General features: G+C 29.0%; 1 protein-coding gene across 1 annotated transcript; it reads right to left on the bottom strand.

Moving 5' to 3' along the window:
* Positions 1–2807: 2807 nt before the first annotated feature.
* Positions 2808–22992, bottom strand: LOC107450958 (degenerin mec-10-like). Its single transcript, XM_043044783.3, has 12 exons — positions 22698–22992; positions 21281–21350; positions 19052–19176; positions 16700–16821; positions 16266–16426; positions 14701–14796; positions 14418–14526; positions 12499–12568; positions 11369–11417; positions 11245–11297; positions 8205–8280; positions 2808–3069 (listed from the first exon to the last, which is right to left on the bottom strand). The coding sequence occupies exons 1-12, from the start codon at positions 22964–22966 to the stop codon at positions 2881–2883; spliced, it is 1389 nt and encodes a 462-aa protein (XP_042900717.2). The 5' UTR covers positions 22967–22992; the 3' UTR covers positions 2808–2880.
* Positions 22993–24424: the final 1432 nt, after the last annotated feature.

The following is a 24424-nucleotide window of genomic DNA, read 5'->3' as shown; positions in this document are numbered from 1 at the left end:
AAAGTAAGAGGATATTCTGAGAGGCTATTGTTGTAGGCTTTGCAATGAGAGAGAAAAATAGGAATATTTCTAGTTGCTGTTTAGGTCTAGTTGTTGCAACAGGTTACGCAATTACAGAAGAATTATTTATTTGAAACTTTCTTTTATAGCTTAACAAAAGACGCAATTACTGGCGAAGATGTAATATTGAAAACTTCGGGTAGGTAAAGAAGATCTCTACTAGTAAAATAAATTAATAATATACACTATTCTTTATATAATATAATAATATAAAAATCAATAAACTAGGTGGACAGTATAAAACCTCACGTTTGCGAATTAATACCTTCGTAAGTATTTTTAAAGAACTTTAGGTTGTCCCACCTTAGATTGATAAATTAATACTTCTAAAAATGCAAAAATATGTACTTGAGGTAATGAAATAATATCCTAAGCTAGAACATTGAGCACCTCACGTAAAAATAACCTTTCCAAGTGTCAAGAAATACACTTGAGGTTGATTTATGATAACCGGAAGTGCAAAATGGCACACCTTAAGTAGATAAATACTTCAACAACTATATAAATCCACACTTGAGGTTCAAAAATAATAACCTTAAGTAGAACATCGAACACTTCACCCACATATAAAACAACCTATCAGACGGCCGAAAAATACACTTGAGGTTGATCTATAATAAAACTTGATGTATACAATGACGCATATGAAGTTGATAAAAAATACCTCTACAAGCATAAAAAATATATACTTGAGGTTAAAATATAATAACCTAAGGTAAGACACCTCACGTTAGTAAAACATTATCTTTACAACTGTCAAAAAATACGCTTGTGGTAGATCAAGAATAACCTGAATTGTTAAAGGAAACACCTTAGGTTGTTGAATAAATACTTCCACAGGTGTAAAAAATATACTTCAAGTTTATAAGTAAGAACCTAAGATTGAGAACGAAACACCTTAAAGTAGTAAATATCTACCTCTTCACAGATGTAAGATGAATCACCTCAGGTTGATACATATATACCTCAGAAGATATATTTAAGGTATATTTGAGGTAAAATTTGAGGTATTCATTTGCACTCTTCTCATTCTAACGACATATTTAAATAACAACCTCATTTATACCTTTGAAAAATACTTTATTTATACCTCAATAATACCTCAATTTTTCCATAAGGCTGAAGTCTACATTTTTTACACTGGATTAATATATGTTTTACTATAAGTAGTTCCTTACAACTGGAACACTCAGACAAAGAATATAGAAAATGAATTCAATAACAAACCACAAAAATGTATACAACACGTTTTAGTGGTTGAGAAAGTAAGGCCATTTAGTTCTAACCAGTTATAGTTTATTAATAGAATGTTGTAATTGTCTTTCAATTTTACGCATCTGAAGGGCTTTACAAGAAATACGAAGATCGCCTACTAATAGTCTGCCTTCCACTGTAGTTGGCAGAGTGGATAAAATTTCATTAATTTTTATGAGAAATAATGTTACTCTGATAACACTGCCTAAAGACACACCTTCCTCTTGATTAAGAGTGTCAGATAAAATATTACTCAGTCTTGCTTGAAACATCCTGTCAGTTAAAAAGCTTTTATTAAAATAGAACATAATATCAGTAATGACATAATTTAAAAGATCTTTTAAAATTCCGTAACGCCATGTGAGATCGTAAGCTTTCTCAATGTCGAAGAATATAGTTACAGTCTTTTTAAAAATGCTTCGCGAATAACCGCTTCTAGTAGCCTCAAATTGTCGACTGTAGAGCCGCATTTTTGAAAAACAGCTTTGTTTCTTGGATAAAATAAGGCGGGATTCTAATATATATACTAATCTCGCGTTCATAATTTTTTCAAGAACTTTGCATGGGCAACTTGTTAGCGTGGTTGGATGTTACTTGGAAGTTACTTATATTCATCTTTCTCGAGAGAAGGGGGTGCAAGAGCTATATTATCCATTCGAGATTTGTGTCTTCGCAAGTACTGGAGGCATATGTAGTTGAGAATAATTCTCTGTCCTGGAGGAAGTGAAATATTGTGCAATTTTTTTTTTAATTTTCTTCCATTCGTTTGTTGACTTGGTGTTATTAGTTATTTCGCTTACATATACATATAATCCAGGAATTTTTCTGACTTTGAGAATTTTTCGAACAAGTGCCGGTGCTTGTTTGAACAATATTAAATTTTCAATTGTAAGATATCTGCAAAATTTTCTCCAGGCTCATTTTTGATCTCTAAAGGGTTTTGAAACGTTCTTTATTCCACCCGGGTTTGATATCTTTTTGTAGGTAACTTATGTAAGGCGTTTGGAATGGATTTTTCAGCTGCTAATAAAAGAGCGTTAGTGACATGAAATATGGCTTCTTAGTATCATTATTGTTAATTATATGTTCATTAAATGTTATTGAATCCTGAAAAAGTGACCAGTCCACTAAATTAAAACGTAATTTTGAAAAAAAGACAGCTGTTGCCGATTCAAGTTATGAGATATTAATAATCAAGAGGAAATTATCACTGTTATAAAGATGATCCCAGGCAGAAAATGTCATACCCGGGTGCTTCATGAAAGAAAGAATAACAGTTTTACAAAAATAAACACGTGTGAATTAAACTATTGATTCATTCAAATATTTTTAAAACTGAAACAGAAATATTTTTTTTCAGTTCGAAAATAAATATTTTTGAACTTTTAAAATACATTAAATCAGTTTATGGTATAAAAATAAAAATAGAATTAATCACAAGTAGTTCTTATAAAATAAGTATTTTTTTATTATGATTTACATTCGAACTGAATATTACGTAAGTACAGATTATTACGCAAGTGACGAAATAAACTTTATAGCTCGGCATGTCAAAGTAAATTCACGTCAATATCGATGATTTGAAATTTTGTTTTGGATGTTTTGTACGCTATTACGTTTATGACTTTCTTTTGAGGCTTTTTTCTTCTGGAAACACAGAAATGCCCCGTTCACAAAATAGCCATGAATATCCAGTAATGATACTCCAAGCCATAAACCAATGTATCCTCCAATAACGCTGAATACTTGGATCCCCTAAAAGGTAAAATTCTCAGATTCAAATTAAATCACAAAAGCTAAAAGTTAAAGCCTAAACACCGATTCAATAAAAAAAAATTAATTTTGCTTTATCACACAAATTACACGGAGAAAGAAATTTTGGTAAAATTACTGCCCTGGATGCTAATGACACTTATAATACATCGAAACCATAATCTGGTTATTAAATCAAAAATGTACAGCCGACGGCGCACTGTGGAACAAAAATCATTTTTCGCTGTCAAATATTAAAAAAATGAAGTTATAAGAAAAAAAAATCTCAATATGGTTTTTTGTAGTAAAATGTCCAAGGAATATGACGGTGTATTTTTTTTTTTTTTTTTAGTTTATTAATGGAAATAGCAATTAAATGGAAACAAAGTCGAAATAAAAAAATTAAAATTTTTCAGTTTAATTTTTATTAATATGATAAATCCTTATAGTAAATAAAAATATTAAAACTATGCATGATTTATAGATAAATGTATTTCTAAGATATGTATGGATTCATTATTTTACATAAATACTATTAAAACCAGAGCCATTTCCCTATTTCTGCCCTGTACAATGGAATTTTAACTTTAGGGTGCTCTATAAAAAAAGCTTTACGTTGCCGAGGTAGAAAAAAAATTGTACATTTGCTTGGTATATATACTCAAGAACTAAGAAAAATTAGCTGCGAATATTTGCGAATTTGGCTGATATATCGATTTTTATAGTTCGTGTCATTTTTATAATAATGATAAAATTAATGAAAAAATTATAAAAATAAACTTGAGATTATTATTTTTGCTATAACATTTTCAAAACTTTTTATATCTAGCAAAATAGATTCATCATTTTTTTTAAATTCGATAATTGAATTTGCAATTAACAATCTTAAATATTTTGATTCAATTTATTTAGTTTAAATTTGTTTTGATAAATATTTGCGATTTTAAATCCATTACTTTATTTATTAGAACTATTAACCACAAATTTGCAATCAAAGATCTCAAAAACTACTAGTAAATAATTTTTAATTTATTTATTTATAATTTTTTCAATAATCATCCGCCATTTTGCTTTGTTTTTGAAATTATGACTTCATATTTGAAATCAGCGACCCAAAAAACCTATAGGTGATCAATTTTTAGAACATTGAAGTTAATTTTCTAATTTTGGCCGCATTTTTCTGATTTTGTCCCACATTGTGGCGCCTGATAGCACTTGTTATTCTGGACCATCAGTTTCACCAGCCATAAGCAGAAGGTTAAACCATCCATTTGGTACTTTTTCCATTCATATGGTAACGGTTTACCGGAAATTCGGGTTTTCAAAATCTTAGTTCTTATTATGACTCATTTAACAAAAAATACAAAACTGAAAATTAGATCCACGTTTTCCAAATATTTTCACATATTATAAAACAATATTTTATTGTTAATTTTACTAAAATCATTACCTAAGCGCTTCGGTAAAAATTTCTCAGCTTTTTGATGTTTCCATAGAGCCAGAAACACTGTAACTTTTCCATACTCAGGTAGTTTTGACCATACTTTTTTAAATTTATTTAGCAAAGTAAATGTGAACTTATTAGCTTTGCAAAAAAGATTTCCATTTATGAAATTAATGATCAATTTATAAAAGTCATTTAGTTATAAAGAAAAACTATTAATTTCAAAACGTTTCGTAAACGTATAAAATATTGTTTTCAATAAAATAAGATGCTTCGCTCACAAACCTCCGTTAATTGATTTTCATTCATCATTGTTTTTTTAATCTTGAACGTCAAGTTTTTCCACAAAAGCACAACGCATTTTATTTTCAAAATGTACAATTATTCTAGCTTTAAGTTAGAACACTTTGTTAATATGTAACTCGTAATGAAATAGCTGATTACCTAGATTTAAAAACTAACCATATGTACTTGAAAAAAAATAATCTAAGGAATACAGATTAAGGAACTCATTAAGAAAATAAATGAGAAATAAGTTTACTCGTTGATGAGAATTATAACAATTCAACTAAATAATTGTTTTTGTCATTCCTTAACAAGTTTTTTTATAGTTTTAAAAATTTTTCAATAAATGATAAAATTTGTGCAACGTATATTCTCTCTTTTTTTTCTTTTTGTTAAATTTGATTGACATCTGTGCGAGCTTATAAAATAAGGAAATAACGGTTTTGTGAGGGGAAAATAAATTTTCTTCAACAATGAAGTACATAAATTTGCAATAACTTTTGAACAATTTGTAATTTTGAAATAAAATTCGTGTTAGGATCACAAATAAAAATGGCACTTTCCAATCGTCAAATTCTAACTTCGTAGTTGCATTTCAGCAGACTACAGATCAACCAAACATTTTTTTTTTCTCAAAATTAACAATTATTAATTCCTGAACTAATTGTCAAATCTTAGTTTTTTTTTTCCTTCTGTCGTACTCTCTGCACTTTTTTCTACATCTCAACGTAATTTCAAGTTTCTAATTATTTCAGATTTTGTGCAGCAAAGCGAAGTATAACGTTACGCAAAGAAAGTGCGAAAAATATCGCATTAAAGGCACTTAAAATTGCAATAACTTTCGTAAAATTGGAATTTTGAAGAAAAAAAACTCTGTGTTAAGTTTATTAACAAATATAGCCCTTTCAGCATACAGAATTTTCTTTCTTTAGTTACATTCCTGCTATAATTGAAGAGTGATCCGAATGGAATTTCTCTAACAAGTTTAACAGTTAGTATAATTTTCGAACTAATTATCGAATGTTAACTTTTTTAGTCCCATTATAGTACACAAGTTTATGCCTTCATATAGCAGTTTTTCATGGAAAACAAAACAATTTTCTTAAAATTACCAAATTCAATAAAAAATACATTCCTGTTATAATTTGTAAAAACACTTTAAATTACCATTGTGTATAAATAATGTTTATACTCTCATTTATAATTCACATATGCCAAAAACTAATTAATTTTTCGGAATATTTTTTATGAGATACACAGTGTGTAGAGTTCAGTAAAATATACTACATACTAAGTGAAATCTAGTTTTGATAGCGATGAACTATTTAATTAATAATACAAAAAAATGTATTGAGGTTTTTGAGGAAAATACATACCTGAAAGAGCAATTTTAATTCAAAAACAATATTTAGATATGTTTTTAATAAAACATACATTAATTTTTGAATGTGGGTACATCAAAGTATGTTCTTTTGAAAGCATTACTGTATAAAAACGTAGAAAAATTATGCTTCAGATTTAATCCATTTGTAGCCAATGAATATAAAATGCGTCAAAAGCTTTATTAAAATTAATTAAATAATTTCGCTTTTTCTTGAAAATAGATGTAATAAATTGAAAATAGATCTTAAAAATAGAAAGCTTGATTTTAGTCTGAATTAAACCTATTTCAAATAATCATATTAATAAAATAACTATGCCATAAAATTATCTTTGAGTATAATAAGTGTTACATATTTAAGTACAAGACCTCAAGACCTTTCAGCGAAACTTTCCAGGCTCATTAGATAATTTCGAAAATTAAATACTAAATTAGGTTTAATTCAAAAAGAGTGTGAAATTTTTTTAAATTTTGAGTCCTTAGATATTTCAACTATTTTGATTTGATAATTTTAATAAAAGAAAACTAATTATAAACTCATGTTTGTGAAAATTGCAACACCATGAGGGAATCGTCATAATTAAATGAAATTTAATATACAGCTGACTAGTAGTAGTACAAATAAATTATAAAATTTTCAAAGCAAACAAACAATAACAAGAGATCAAAATCAGTATTTTGTGTAACCACCACGCGCCGCATTAAGTGCTGTTACACGACGTGGCATGGAGTCAAACAAATTTTGAATGTCTGCCTGAGGAAGAGCGCTTCATATTGTTTGTATGCGTACCCAAAGTTCGTCTGTAGAAGCAACAGGACGATGATCACGAGTGAGACGCCAACCATCGAAATCCCACACATGTTCAATCGCACACATGTGAATACGCAGGCCAAGGAAGAAGCTGTACCTGCCGCGATGCAAGGAAGGATTGAACAGTTCTAGCTATATGAGGGCGGGCATTGTCCTGTTGAAATACAGCGCCTGTCGAGGCTTGAAGGAAGGGAACAGCTTGGGGCTGTAGAACTTCACTGATGTGCCGGTTGCTGTTCAGATTACCCATAATTCGTAGCAATTGAGATCGTCCATGATATGCTATGGCACCCCAGACCATAACTCCAGGTGTTCGTCCACTGTGGCGTTCGATAACGCACTCCGGAAGGTGGAGTTCACCGGCATAGCGTCTGACATGAATTCGACCATCATGGTTCTAAAAATTAAAGCGGGATTCGTGAGAAATCACGACACGCTAACATTCAGCACGCCAGTCCCTATGCTGTTTGACCCATTGCAGCCGCAGGCGGCGATGGTTTAGCGTGAGGGGGATCCTGTATAAAGGAGTCCCTTGAGCGCAGTCCATGCTGCAGCAGGCGTCTATGAATTGATGAAGCACACAATGAAACACCTGTCGCTATTGACCACTGTGCTGCCAGTTGTCTAGTGGGGACCGTACTGTCAGTCAGCGCCATTCGGACCAGGTGTCTATAGTCTCGAGCTGACGTGACATTTCGGGGTCCACTCCCGGATTTCCAAGTTGTCTGACACTCGTTCGTCCACTGCTTCCAAACACACACCACTGTGCTGCTGTTACGCTGCACACGAGCGGCATCTGCACCATAAGATAATCCAGCTTCCCGAAGGCCGATGGTTCTCCTCCGTTCAAAGTCCGTAAGTTGCTGAAAACTCGCTCTCTTTCGTCGAAGAGGCATAAGTAACGACTGAACTAACGTTTACCACAAGCAGATTACCACCGATTACCATACACGCGTCGCTACAGCCGTCTATTTATTCGGATCTATCAGCCGTTCAGAGGGCGCTGCTCAGCATGCGCATGCGCTACAGGTCTGAAATTCTAATCATTTGCATAACATGCTCTACTTTGCATTTCCTGAAAATTTCAGCTCTCTCGCATAAGTCCTTCATGGTGTTGCAATTTTCACAATCATGAGTTTATAAGAATATACCCATATCTTACATATTACTTTTTTTTATGTAGTGGTGTGAAAATCCTAATTTTGATAATTACTTACATTATATTTGGGTCGATGAGTGTATATCTCCGAATCTGCAGTGGCGTAATATACACGAAGGCAGATTAGCTTACTCCTAAACAAAAGAAAAATTTTAAAACATTACTACCATATATTTTTTGATAATCATCATTCACTGATAGTAAATTTTAATTAATTATCAGTTATTGCTCTCTTTTGATAGGACCTTTATTCTCTCTTTATGCATACAATATACGTATACAACCATGCAAACGCTGCTATATAATCAATTACTTGTAATCATGATTACAAACATTTATAATCTTGATTGCAACTGTAATCGTGATTACAAGTTATCGTGACTACATGTAATTATGATTACAATTAATCAAAATATATGATTGCACATATACTTATGCACATATACTTATATTGCACATATACTTATACTTATATTGTATGTATAAAATATATGTACGTATATACCTAATAAATATGCATGTGCAAACAATGTTGACATGTACATTTATACACAATGAATGTATGCATTTTCCGCAAGTACTTGTGCATGTAAAATGCATATCCATGTTCATGTACGCATGTACATACCAGTACCTGTATGAACATACGTTGTATGAACATACATGCATTGTTTGTACAATGTATTTCCCATGCAGATATCTAAAATATATTTATATCTTATGCATGTACATTGTACAATGTATGAATGTCCCATACGTGTATTTTCAAGTAAAATGTGTTCCATGCATGCATATATAATGTATGTACGTCCCATGGCTGCATGTACAATCTCTGAATGTCCCATGGAGGCATGTACGATTCAGTCATGAACAATATAAATGCATATATGTGCAATATATGTGTACGTGTACATGGCATGTATCTCCAAAATATGCATATACACTTACACGATATATGAGTGTTCAATGTATGCTAATGCATGCATGTACGACTTATTTATGAACAGTATATATGTGTATATATGTACATTATATGCATGCATGTATGTACATCATATGCATGCATGTATGTACATCATATGCATGTACATATACACGATATGTGTTTGTTCAATGTATGTATCAAAAAATGAATAATAAATTTGTGCACAATTGTACGTATATTGGGCGTACTTATATTTCACACATACATATACGTACATTCGACATGCATATGTTGTACAAATGTACATACTTGCATTCGACATGCATAACATGTGTACATGCATACATATATTGTACAGAATATAGTGATCAGATGAACATTCATATATTGTATATATCATATATTGTTCATAAATCTTTCACATAAATCGTACACATATCTTTCACTATTGTACATAAATTTTACGTGTATACATTTATGTTATCCCAATGTATGTAATATGTAAAATGTATTTATGTCCAATGAAAGTATCCACACATGTACAATACACGTATGTTCCAAGTATGCATGAACAATGTATGTACATTCATACATTGTACATGCGTACATTGTGCATACGTACAATACATTTATGTCTAAATATATGCACAATGCAATAAATAAAATAAATGTAATTTAAGTGTGAAAACCACTGATAACGACTCTAGCAAGTTAAAACGATATTTAAATTAAGTTGCCAGCTTTAATTGTTCTATATCATTTTAAAATTGTTTGAATAAAAAATAATTTCCGGGTATTTTCTTAAATATTTGACACTACAAATTTATTTTTTTTGTAACATAATGCATAGTTCATAGAAATTTTTAGATGGCAATAAGAAAGGGTTAATTTTAAATGTAGGAATAATATCTAGGAATTTATAAAGATTATCGTTAAAGATTATCCGAATGAGATTATCGTTTGCTTTCCGAAAAATAAGAGATTGAGTTTTATATGTTTTAGAACAAATTCTAAAACAAACTCTAATAACTATACAGTTATTTTTCTAATACATGCAAAGTGTTTGTGAATACATACATTGTAAATACAGATACTTAAATGTACGCATGTATTTATACATTAAATGTAATTACGTACATGACACGCTGCATGTGCATGCAAACATTCTCTGTACATATAACAATTTTTTGTACATCCCTACATTATACGTGCATATGTATTAACAAAGAATATAGATATATACTTACATGTACATACATATGTACATAGGTTTCGCGTACAAGTCATATATCTATGCACATGTAAACATTCATGCATGCATTTTATTTACACAACTATATGTACTAGTGTAATAACTATATGTGCATATAATTATGTGTACTAAGCATATGCGTATTGTATTATGCATATTACAATTTAATTATGTATATTGTATGTACAAACAATGCTTGTGCAAACATTGTACGTGTATATATAGGAATCACAAAGTGTATGTACATGCTTTCGTACATTACATGTACATAAAAATATGCAACACCATACATACGTACATAATGTATTTATTTATAGTATACAATCGTAATTACTTGCAATCATATAGTTTGATTACAAGTAATCATAATTACTTGAAATCATAATTACATGTAATCATATATTTTGATTACTTGTAATCATTAATTACCCGTAATCGTTTTTGTTGCGATTGCTTGTAATCGCAATTACTTGGAATCATGATCACAGTTGTTATCAAAGTTTTGGTGAATTGTAATCAAGATTACAAGTATTTTTTTATAATTTTGATTACTATAATCAAAATTATAAAAAAATGCAATCACGATTACAAGTAATTGATTATACTGTAATCGACTATTGTAATTATGATTACAGCTGTAATCAAAGTTGTAATCACGATTACAAGTAGTTGATATATAGTTGATATATAATTAAACGATATATTTATTTAACTATTGCTGTGTTAAACTAATATACTTTTTCGTTAAATATCGAATAAATTTTTTTCATTATTATTAAATTTTAGATACTAATTCGGGAGGATCTATGTTGAAGTTTTATTTTTATTTCATTTACCAAAAAGAGTCTTAAAGATTTGATTAGAGATACAAATTACGGATTACATTTTTAACTATACAAGAAAAAAACTGTATACGCATACTTATCTTCATCTGATAGCGTTCGATTAAACATGTCTACATCTTCACATGCACCCTAAAAAAATATTCAAATATGTACATTTATTGACAAACATGTATATTTTTTAACAATAAAACTAATCTTACTTGTTGAAGTGCATATGAGTCAACAGCTAAATAAGTATAAGTAATCTTGCTGAAAAAGATATTAAAATAATTACTAAACACATTGTAATAAACTTATTGTTTACTTGGAAAATTAAGAAATGATTTATGTCTTTTTACACATACTATAATTCAACAACAAATTCCATATATTCTAATGTAACATTATGTTTTGACTACAATTTTGTATGTTGCTCACTATTTTTATGCTTTGTAATAAAAAATGTGGACTGTTAGCTAGCTCAATAGATAGTTATGACAACATCCACCTTACAACTTTGTTTTCTTTTTAAAGATTTTATTAAGTGAAAGCTAACATTTATAATAAAATTCCAAAATATATTAGTCCCAGTGTGGTAAAATTAACTTACTGTATAATAATGACATTTTTTGGGAAAAGAAAGCATAATTCTGGCAATAGAAACCAAAATATACTGTATTTAAACAATTCATTTGGTAATTTTTTCGGAAATTCTGGTTCTAAAAATAATGTTTCATTTTACTTACATTCTCAATAAATTTTTTCTATTTCATGCTATGAGGTATCATGATGAAATTACTAAATTTTATAACATTTACCAAATTTTATTATATATTATAAAAGTATATTTTACTGATAATTTTATCAAAATCATTAGCAAAGCGTTTCAATGAAAATCACGACACTTTTTGGTGTTCCCATGGAGCTAGAAGCAACCACATTCTGGTAATTTTGATCATACTTTTTTTCTCAGTTTACCACTAAAAACTCTTTCTCAATACGACTATTTCATAATTGCATCGCTCTAAACTAAGAGAATATTCAATGTACTTGAAATAAATGATCTCTGACTGTAAACTTGTTGATTAACGGAAATGTATTGTGCGTAAAAAATATGCAGGAATAATCGATATTCATATTCATAATCGTCAAGCAAATATTAAAACTTTTTTATCCCTTGCCAAAGTTGTAAAGCAAAAACGAGATACAAAATTTATAGTTTTATATATACTTAGCAAAAGATTTCAAGAAAACGTTAAAATTTTTTGATATATTTAGCTAAAAATATCGAAAATGTCAAATTAAAGAATTTTAATATTTTTTACTAACTTTTTCATCAAGTAATACTTACGTGCAAGGCATACGACATTCTGGGTAGCATAATTCTTTTACTTCTTGATCATGCTCCTTCAGACAATTTTCTAAAGATAGTTGGAAAAAAAACACTATGAATAGAGTTTTTTGTAACTAAATATTATAATACTTTCAGGAAGTAATTAGAGGATTTAGATTAATTTGAATCAAACATTGACCCTAAATTTTATTTGTGTTCATCTAAACAACTTTTAAATCAATAGGTGAGAAAACTTTATAAATATAAAACTCAGAATTAGAAATTGAAAGCACTATGATTTAATCGCTGTTCAATATATTTTTAGAACTGGTTTAGTTTGTTATCAATATTTGTTCAATCAGTTTGCTATCAATATTTGTTTGCTATCAATACTTTGTATGCAATCAATATTTGTTTTCTACATTGTTCATTTCATTTTTCTTTATTTAATTAATTCTAAATAAACAAATTGTTTTATATGAAAAAAACAAAATGCATGACATGGGCGCCTAAGTCACCAAACCTAAAATTAACAAAAAATATTCAGCATAATCTGAATAATCAAATTTCTTTTTTTTTTTATTTAAAGGAAAATAGAAAAAATTACAAAAATTTATTTGTAGAATTGTTCTGAATAATTACGAAACTTAGAAGAAGAAATTATTAAGAAGTAATGCAACAGACAAAAGACACATTTATATATGGAAGTAAAAACTCAAAGTATCAAATTTTAGTCATAGTATTCATTTTTTGGAGTTTAGACACTATTTAGATCAAATTTAAATTCTGCAATAACCTTACAGTTAACTAGAATAATAAATAAAAATAAGTAATACATGGTGTTTTGTCCGTTATTTTAAAATATTTGTTCCTAAAGAAAAATTTAAGTGTATAAAGGAATGGTAATCGTCAGAAGACGCTGGTAAATTAATTAGAATAAAAAATTTCAACACTTTCATATTTTGGAAAGTTATTCTAAAAGGAAAAAAAAACGTTTATGTTTGTTTGTCAGTTCGAAATGTTCAATGCAGGAGTCAATTTTATTGATGGCAACAGTTTTTCTTTTTTTTTCTGCGCAATATAGATCTGTAGATAGTAATACTGGTTAAAAAATGTTCCCCGGGTAACTATAATGATAAATATGGAAATACAAAAGAGTTCAATTTATCGAAAGTTCACAGGCTAATAGATTATTGGCCCAGTTGCCATTTTTTAATAAAAATTTCTAAATCAATAATAGTCATCATGAAATAAACAAAACAATTGCTAAGAAAATTCAATCCATTTTTTTCTAATTGTAAATTTCAAAAGAACTTGTAAAAAATTTTAAAATACATAAAAATTCAGCACTATCGAATATATTCAAGAACTATCGAAATCTGAAGTTTAAAGATCGCAAGTAACAAAGTGTTATTGAACCTGAATTTACTAAACACTTAATTGAATAAAAACTTTTACTTTTTACTTTACACTTTTTTTCAAGGCATTGTAAAAATTAATGGAAATTAAGTACGAGTTGTTATTTAAAATTTTAGAAAATAATAATAATTCTTTAACATAATTTAAATTACTGAAAAAATATTGCCTTTTATGATACCCTTTAAAACCGCCCCTATAAAGGAAACAGTGGGTAGTGTTAATAATATATGTTTCTCATTCTCACAGCTGGCGCTCTGAGCAGTGATGTATTATTAATTAATATTCAGATTCCATTCAGACACTGTATCGTTAACATCATTCATCGCTATGTTATTCAATATACTTTTCTCTTAGAAAGCGTTTTGTTATAAATTATGAAACTCTCCCATCTTATATTAATTAGCGAAATACGAATTCGCGAATGAATGAATGAATAACGAATGACCCCGAAATTATCGTATTTCACAGGATTAAAAACTTGGGAAATGAATATTTATGATATTTTCGTAGTTACTTACTCTCTTTTTGTTTCCAGCAGGTTCGAATATCATAAATGAGAGATAATCTATGGACTGTACAATCGCAATATTTTACGTGGTACTCTGCACAACATTGGGACATGCAATCCTAAAAACCGACAGATGTAAAGTTAGTCATTTTTAGTAATTAATGATTTCGGTTAGAAAGTCAGAATCATTCACTAAGTAAACTAATTTTAATAAATGCAATTAAGCATTTGCGTTTATTAATCCATGAAATTTATTGAAGAAAGAACATCATATTTAATAGGTATTGTCATACCTCTTGCGTCTGTTTTGCACCGGTTCTTCTTTCCTTAAGGCCAGTATAATTCTTGCAGTTAGTCTGGTAAGGCTCTGGTAGTACGTGGATGGTACTCTGAAAACAGGTATCGAATTCATATGAATCTTTCTAATTGCGTTCAACTTATAGAGAAAATAAATAAATATTATTATCAGTAGTAAAAGTTAAAAAGATTCTTGAAGCACAACCAGCTGTTGGACAAGAGGATCGTGAAGAGTCACTTTTAAAACCAATGGCATGATGGTTGAAATGTGATCATTGCAAATCAGCTACTTTCACCTCCCAATCATAATGAAGGAAATGAAGAGTCACTTCTAAAACCAATGGCATGATGGTTGAAATGCGATCAGCATTACAAATCAGCTACTTTCACCTCCCAATCATAATGAAGGAAATTCAGCGATCTGAAGCTTTTAACGTATAAGTAGTTGCAATAAACTTCCCAGTCAAGATGAATGATATTCTTCGAGATCTAAAGCTTTTATCATAACTTATAAGTAGTAGTAAACTTCCCATTCAAGATGAATGACATTTAACGATCTGAAGCTTTTATAGTAACATATGAGTAGCTGTAAACTTTAAATTAATAATTTTCGCGTTTCCAAGTTTAGAATTATGACTGAATAGTAAGTATGCTGCATTGTACGAGTATAACACAAGTTTCATCGAAATTTTAATACTCATAGTAAAATTAATTCTATTAAAATGAAAATTATTAAAAATTAATTTTATTGCTATCTACTGAATATAATTAGTTTTATTTATCGTCCACTTCAAATAAAAATTGATTTTATTACCTAAATTATACAATGTAAAAAATTCCAGATCAAATTACGGTAAAAAGTTTACCCTAAAGTTTTATACCTTAACATTAATAGTAATATTTATCTAATTAAAGTGATTTGGTGAATTTACAGTATAGAATTGAATTTAATGTAGAGTTTAATGGCACAAGGTGAATTTACAGTAAATATTACAGTGAAAAGTACGGTATATCATATATTTGTTCGTATAATTTTACGGTAAAATGAGCTGGTATCCAGAGTGCTAGTACTTTTAATCGTAATTTTATCTAGAATTATTTTTTTAGTGTATCATTAGTGAGGAGGAACACTCCTATTTATATTATAGGTTTGGCGCGGAAACACCGAAACTTTTTATATGGTTCTCGACAATTCCAGTATAACTCCATAAATGGTAGTATAATCGTTGCGAAACTTGAATTTTCTGGAACTATCATTTTTTTGCCAAAAGTGGTAGCTAAGTACCTCCAAATCACCAAGATTATCACTAAGTCACCTAGACTATCGCCAAGTCGACAAAAATGTTACCAAGCCGAGTCTTTCAGAAGAAATACATTCGACGTTATTTTCTCTCCAAATTACGTTAGAATTACGCGACTTTCCTGCAAATTTTCTAACTAAATTGCTCATTCAGGGTCCTTCTGAAATATTTAGTCTCATAACAAAAGAATATTTATAAAATTATCAAAATATTTTCGAATTTATTACAGTATCAATTTATAAATAATGAAAATGAAACACCTCTCTTATCCCGTAGTTGTAAGTTCGTCCAGGTTGCAAACTGACACCATCATATTGAGGATTGGGAATAGTCTCAGGATCGTGTATAGTCATCCGTGCCCTCACAACAGGATTCATCGGACTGTACTCATGACTTTCTAAGTTCAACATTATGGACAACTCTATTTAAAAATTTAAAGCAGTTTAATCCTTTCTAGAAACAAAATATATTGTGCTAAGTTTAAAACTACGTTTTTTAGATCAAGACTCTCATGCAATTTCATGTTTAAAAATATTACATGTGTAATTGTTTACTGAATGGTTTAAATTACTTAATGCCAATTCAAATAACATTCAACAATTAGGTATTAAGAGGAAGTAAGTCAAAGTAATTACAAAAAGGCTAGGAAATGTTTTAATTAATTTCAAAACTGACATGGCATTACGAACAATACCTGAAGAGCGCCCACTCCTTGGTCGAAACATACTGGCATTTAAAGGAATGGCTGATGCATTGGCCCAGCGAGCATTGATTGTATAACAATTGGTGTATTCATAATTGAAATATTGACCTATCCTAAAATGCAAAAACAATGTTATAATATTTTATATATAAACTTTCAAAAAAATATAAAGAAAATTTTTAGATTGTAATAAAAAGGAATTTATTGGAGATTTTTTTTTGTATCAATACTTTTTAAAGAAGGGTTTTTTTTTAATAGACTATGATAAAATTTGAATGCAATCAAAATTATGATATTTCATGAGAAATTTTTATTTATCCTTTTAAAATGGGATTTTTGGGGTAGATTGTGGATATAAATTGTATTAACATTTAAGGAGGATTGGATTATCACTTTTATGGCGTATTAGTGGGTTTGTAGCTGGTTTTTCTTGTGGATCTTTTTTTTTGTTCTGACGTCCCCTGGATGCGGGATGACTTTTGAGCGAGTAAACAGGTCAGTATGGATTATTTCGCCTTGATGGAAAAAGTATAAGAAGCGTGAAGAGTGGCTGAAAAAGCAGTACGACGGGAGTGGGGATCGTGCCCGATGAAATGTTGGGTTGAAACTTCACCGCTGACAGGATCTATCATGACTGCTAGAAGTGTGTTCTGAGCCGGTATCTCCGAGAATGAGTTTAGATATAGCTGGAGTCTCGGAGTGAGTTGATCTATGCTGAAAGGTTGGTGTTTGGAAAGAGTCTCTGGATGCCGCGACTAAGTACGCATCATTGGTCGGATGAGCTGTTGTCTGGAAGAAAGTTGATCTGAAGCCTCAGAATAGTTGACGGGAAGTGATAGATTGAATGTCGCTAAGTTCAAGACGGTTGGCAAGAATTGAGCGTTCCTCGGCAGAAAATCGAACGTTTCTAAAGAACTGAATGGCGGTCAGAAAGTCGAAGTTCTCCTAGTCCACAAGTCTAGCTGCAGGCCCGGTGGGCGTTCCAGAAGGTGATCTGCAAGTTCCTTGTGTATTTATAAACTCTAATTTCTTACCTTTTTAGTAACTTTTTAGAAGAGCATTTTATTCCGTATTTTAAATTATTTCTATCAGGTGTTAAGATACCTATTTTAAGATGAGCCTTGGATATTTAATTTTAATTATCTGTTGTAGGAATAGAATGACCTAAAGTTTAAATCTTTTTGTAAATTTAGAATGAGCTAGGATTTTTATTTCATAAATGTCTCTTTTAGTGTGAATTAATTGAATGTGGTGCATATGAAATTTAAAAGTGCTTTTTATCGAAAAGTTTTATCTTGAGTATAACCATTTGGAAATTTAAAAGTGTATAAATTGGAAATTTTAGTGCACATGAAGGCATCTGGAAATGATTGAAGTTGTGTTTGTTGAAAATTTATAGTTATAATAAAATTTAATTTTAATTGTTAAATGTTTCATGTAATTCATTAGTTATTTGTCTATTTTTGAACCTGGGTAACCGTTACCAAAATTCAATTAAAAGTTCACAGCCTTGCCAAAGTTTGAAGGGTAACGGTACAAGATTTAGAATTCTCAACTTTTTATTAATGACTATTTCGATTGTTATTTCTAAATATTTTCGTCCTTTAAATTCTTAAAATAATAATTTTAATTACTATAGCTATACTTCTTTAATTTTATATTTTGAAAAAATAGAACACGTAACATATTCATGTTAAGTCGCATATTTTTGAGAGCAATTATTACAGAAAGTCGTACGTTACAATAAATAATTACTCAACGGCAAAACTGAAATTATCATATAAAAATCGTATTAGTTAAAAATTTCTAAATGTGTAACCAAATTAAACCGTGTACACTGATATAAAAAAACATGATCAAAATTACGAAAATATGGTAAAATACACCATGTTTTTTACCATGTACCATGCTCTATCGCCAAAATAATTTTACCGAAGCTCTTTGGTAACTATTTTGGTAAAATTAACAATAAAATTTGGTTTTTTATTATGAGAAAAAACTAGGTAAATGTGGTAAAATTTGGTAATTTTATCATATACTTTCGAGCATGGTATGAAAATCATATATTCGGTTAAATTTACTTTTCAGTTATGTATTTTTACCAATTGCGTGGTAACACGAACCATATTTTAGAAAATCAGAATTTCCGGTAAGCCGTTGCCATATGAAAGGAAAAATTATCAAATAAATGGTCTAAATACCGTTTTGTATAATTATTTTTAAGAAAAATAAGTTTTTTTAGAAGAAATGTCATTACCATACAGTAGGGTAATTGTACCAGAACTTTTTTTTCTTATGCACTTTTTTTGTCAAAATAATTAAATGAACTCCTAAAATACTCACAAACCGTCGCAAATTCGTTCCTCAAACTGGCAAGATCGAATTAAATCTTCTCTGGTGTGACCCATAGTTATCCTAATAGATCGGTTCAAATATTTATAGGCTTCCATCATTCTAGTTACATAAATCTAAAAAGATATAAAAGAAAACTGCATTAAAATAACGCCATAAGACAAACTATTAACTAAAGTCGCCAATCACTAGATATTTAACATTAATGCTAAAAGTGGGTTTCTTCAATTTCAATTCGTTTTATCACAAAATTTAACGCAATGTTGGTTGGTTAAAGTTTATTTGCACAAAAGTAAGAAATGGCTATATTGCGTTCGTTGCGTTTTTAGGATGTACTGGGGAGTTTGGGAAAATTTCGTTTACTTTTCATCAAGAAAATCAATCATCAAGAAAAAATATTTTATTGAATCATATATTGTCTAATCTGGTCAAATACTTTTACCATTTTTCAGTCAGTAACATGATTCCACGTGTATAAGATTGATCTGGCAAAAAAACAACTGATCCAGGTGATTTTTCTCCTTATTTGAAGTAAAGGTTTTACCGTCGAAAAAATTTCGTAAAAAAAGTCATTAAAATTTTTTAGAAACCGAAAATTTGTTGCTGACAACATCATAGCTGCCAATTTGCACTCCATTGAGAAATAATTTTCTTAACGGTAGCAACATTAGCGTTTTAGCTTATAAGATCTTGAAGTTTTAAGTTTCAAAGAAAAAAATTTAAACTACCACGACGAATCAGTAATTTCTTTAAAAAGAATATGAAATAAAACAAAAGATCTATTTGTTGGCTAATTATGCTTGATGGTTTTCTTTTTAGAAAATCCTTTCAAACTTAATTGTTGTTTTACTACCACTTCATAAAATCTTTTTCAACGACCTTACAAGTTGGCAGGTATGCAGCTTATTTCTCGTTTCCAGTGATAATGCTCTTCAAAAATTGATTACTTTTTTTAAAGTTTGAGAAGCAAATCACAGACAACAACGCGGCGTCACAAATTTCTTACAATAAGAACATGGGGAACCCATATGTCGAACTTTGAGATTAAATTTTTAGGCTTTTTGAAGGATTATGAATGATCGAAATCAATAAATTTGATGTCTCTGCAATTTCGCAAGTTGTTATTCGCCGGTGTGCATCAATTAATGCCTTTTTTGCGTCCTTATCAGCTAAAACTGGCGTGGCGCATCATCGTGCATTTTAATCGAAATTATTTTGAATCGAAACTTTGCAAACCAGTTTTGGCATTGCCGTATTCATCGAATAATTTTTTTCTTGCTTGAACAGCGTTTTTACCTTTTCGATAGTAAAAAAGTTAACTATGCCGAAAATGCTGCTTTTTCACTTTCTATATTTGAAAGGACACCAACCAAAAAAAAAAAAAAAAAAAAAAACTACTGCGTATAATCAATCAAAATTCCCAAGGTAAACCATGCCATATCAGCTGTCAAAATGTATAATGATTACACGGTTTAAGTTGGAAGTTGTACAAGAAAAAAATACAGTTAAGTTCTCTGTTGGGGAAAAACGAAATTACTTTCCGAACAACCCAATATTTTAATAATAATTTACAATAATTTTTTTAAGCAACAATACTATAATTGCAATTTTACAATAATCAATAATTTACAATAATTAATTTTTGCAAGGAAAAGGTTTTTTATAGAAAATGTTATTGGCTGTATATTAGAATATTAAGACAAACAAAAAACCTAAAAAATACTTTAGTACTGAATTAAAGTATTAAATCAATTATCCTTGAGGTTAATTGGGTATAATATTAAAAAAACACAACTACTTCCACTTAGTAGGAATAACATTTACCATGACGCAATGCTAAATTCTATGCCCCTATCCACATAAATGCCACTATCCACATAAATCAATTATTAATCAAAAATCGAATATCAATTACTTTTCTTTATAATGCAATAAAATCTGGCGAGCAGCTATTTAAACGATCAAACACTTCGTTTGTTTATTTGTGGCTTGAAGTTAGGCTCGCAGAAAATGCCGTTCATGGGTTAAATTTAGTAGGAATAACACAACCTGTGACGTAGGCTATAGTATACCCAATTAAGAAAAAAACAAAAGTATGAGAAGGAACTGATTTAACCTCTTATTAGAATTATTTTTTAAATTTGAAAATACGCTTGTTTTTTTAAAAAACTGACTGAGTTTACTCAGTATTTTAAAATACTGGGTGAATCTGCAACATACATCATCACTTTCGCCTTCATTTTTCTCACAAATTGATTTATCCAAGTTGCACCACATACTTTGTCGAACTCTGCAATAAATAGAAATGAGAGTGTCAATTATTGAAAAAAAACTTATCTGAAATGAAACATTTGCTGAATAAAATTATCTAAAAAATTCATTATTTAAACAAAAATTAGAATTTGATGTTCATAAAACTTTATAATCTAAAATGTAACTAACGCAATACCGACTCTATAGATTATTATTTCCTTCGCAGTCTTTAAAATAGATTTTTTTTTTTTTGATAAAAACTATTTCATGAAACAATTCTTTTTAATCACATTGTAAATCTGGTTTTCTAAAATTCTCCTAGAATCCATCCGTAAAAGACGTCACACTTTCTTTCAATATTTTGACCCTCCTTATCCCATTTTGTCCTTTCACCAAACCCAAGACTACCTTGTCACATGTCACGCTATGCCACGTAAGCATATGCTATCAGTTTAGAAACAATGCTCACATTATAGATCATATTTTATTTTTAAGCAACTACATGTTTCAATGACAAAATATGAGTGTAACAAAAATCATGATTATAGATGTGTACTTATTTTGATTTGAAAAAAAAAATATGAACACAAATCGTATAAATCTGCTGATTAAGAATGTAGTTATGTATTAATTTCGAATAAAGTGTATGTCTCACTTCTTGCTATCCCCTTTCTCCCCCTTGTCAAAAACTGTAACTATTTCGCGAATTCCAAGCATTACATATACTACATCATTACCGTGCTTGGTAAAATTACCATACTGTACGGTAATGACATTTCTAATAAAAAAATTAAGAAACATAGTTCTGATTAATAATATAAAAATATTAAACCATTCATTTGGGGATTTTTTCTGTCTACATGGTTATGGTTTTCCGGAAATTCTGGTTTTCAAAATTGTAGTACATCTTACCAGACATTTAGAAAAAAATTCAAAACTGAAAAGTAATTTAACTGAATGGTTTTTATGCCATGATCTAAGGTATCATAATAAAATTACCAAATTTTATTATTAATTATTAAAAAAAACATAACTTATTGTTAAATTTACCATAATCATTACCAAAAAGCTTCGATAAAACTTACCAGGCTATTTGGTGTATTCATAGAGCCAGAAACACTGTAAATTTTGCTATATTCTGGTACTTTTAACTATACTTTTTTTCTCAGTGCAATAGTGATTTGTTACATTTTTTTTAAATATTATTTATGACTTCTAATGTACATATTATTTCGCTTTCACTTTTGGTAAAGTTTCTACAATAAAGGCAGTCATTCCACAAATAAAATAAAAATACGGTAAATAATTTTAAAATAGACCTACAATTTAAAAAAAAAATGTCAAATGAAATGTCAAATCAAGAAACAAAATCGACTTATCTCACCTGTTTCCATTACATACTGTAACCGCTGGAAATTTGAGAACAGGGGCTTGTTTAACATTAACTTCCATTGTAGTTGGATACTTGAAGTATATTTTTAAAAAAGCCAATGTCTGATATAAGCATCCTGAAAAATAGGCTATAGCTCCCAAAAAATAAAGTACTCGATAGGCTAAAGTTTTCTTCACTAAGAAGACATTTTGCATTGGTTCATTGCTTTTCTTTTTAGACATTTTTGTTGTAGAGTATCTTTCCCATACATCCATTTTCATCTTTATGTAATTAATATAAAATTAATTACCACTAAAATAAATGAAAACTGTTAAATTTAATAAACACTAAAATAAATATGTTTGTAAAAGGATAAGCATTACTATACTATGACTTACTATTATTATAGATACAAAAGTCATTACATAATCAGCATTAATGTAAGCTGTAAGTTGGTAAAAAAGTTTTTTTTTCAGACTAATTACTAGATTTAAGAACTTTCTTAAATGTTCTAAAACCCAAAAATTCTATGAGAGTTAAAATATTATCTCTAATTATAACAAGTAAAATGAAATAGACAATCATTAATATGGTATGAATTGCTACTAGAATATTTTAAAAATGTAAAGCTTTAAACTTGAATAATTTGAACTTGTATGAATCGCTAATAAAATAGAAGAGATAAGTTTATAGAAGAGATAGTTATAGAAGAGATAGTTATAGAAGATATAGTTATAAAATATTAATAATTTTAAATGAAATAAAATTATTAATATCAGTAAATATTATTTAAAATGCATTTCGACAACAATATAAAATATTTAAATATTAGTTTTAGAATTAGCAACATTAATATAAGTAGTTGGTTGGTGAAAAAGTCTTTTTTAGTACTAACTACTGTATTTAAGGACTTTTTGAAATGTTCTATAGCTCAAACAAGCTCAAAATTTATTTTTACTGCATCGAAAGTTATAATATTATCACTAATTAAAATAAATAAAATGAAAAGGCAGACATTACTATAGTAAAAATTGATATGAAAATATTTTTAAAATGTAAAGCTTGAAATTTGAGTAACATGAACTTGTATGAATCGCTAATAATTTAGAAAAAATATTAAATGATATAAAATTGTTGATATCAGTAATAAAATGCATTTCCACAACAATATGAAATATTTAAATATTTTTAATATTAATGACATTAACATAAGTAGAAAATGGGAGAAAACATTTTTTCATAACTACAGGTTTTTCATAACTTCCTAACAAGCTCAAAACATTTTTATTTTAATCAGAAGTTAAAATTAAAACAAATTTAAAACTTATATTTATGCTTACTTGTTCAGAATAAAAGACATTTAATTTTTTTTTAAAAAAATACTATTTAGTTATTAATAAATACTTAATTAAATCACCTGCGACAGAGATGCAACTAAGCAGGTTTTTGCATTTTAACTCCTCACCAAATAAAAACCTGCTTTTTCCATTTAAATAAAATCTTACACGTTTCTCCTACAATGAGTGAGAAACATACATTTTTTCACTCTAAAATTTTTAAATAAAAGTAAGATTATTTTAATTCAACGTGACTACTGTATACGTGTACTTGTTTTAATCTATTTTAGCATATTTTATATTTCATATAAATTAATTGATTTTAAAGGATACTAAACTAGATACGTCTTAAAAAATTATAAATAATATCAAACTATGTCGTTAACTGTTGACTGTAAATCA

Source organism: Parasteatoda tepidariorum, chromosome 3 (genome assembly GCF_982258835.1).
Source record: "Parasteatoda tepidariorum strain Cologne lab strain chromosome 3, Ptep-v5.0, whole genome shotgun sequence".
In the NCBI taxonomy this organism is placed as follows: domain Eukaryota; kingdom Metazoa; phylum Arthropoda; class Arachnida; order Araneae; family Theridiidae; genus Parasteatoda; species Parasteatoda tepidariorum.
This window is presented reverse-complemented; position numbering and strand designations above follow the sequence as displayed.

Bases quoted from the DNA above. Each gene is read 5' to 3' on its own strand.
- LOC107450958 (XM_043044783.3), bottom strand. From the start codon at position 22,966: ATGAAAATGGATGTATGGGAAAGATACTCTACAACAAAAATGTCTAAA. The intron at 19,177-21,280 runs GTATGTTGCAGA...ATATCTTTTTAG, and splicing joins ATGAAGGCGAAAGTGATGAT to ATTTATGTAACTAGAATGAT. The intron at 14,527-14,700 runs GTATGACAATAC...GTCGGTTTTTAG, and splicing joins GTGCAAAACAGACGCAAGAG to GATTGCATGTCCCAATGTTG.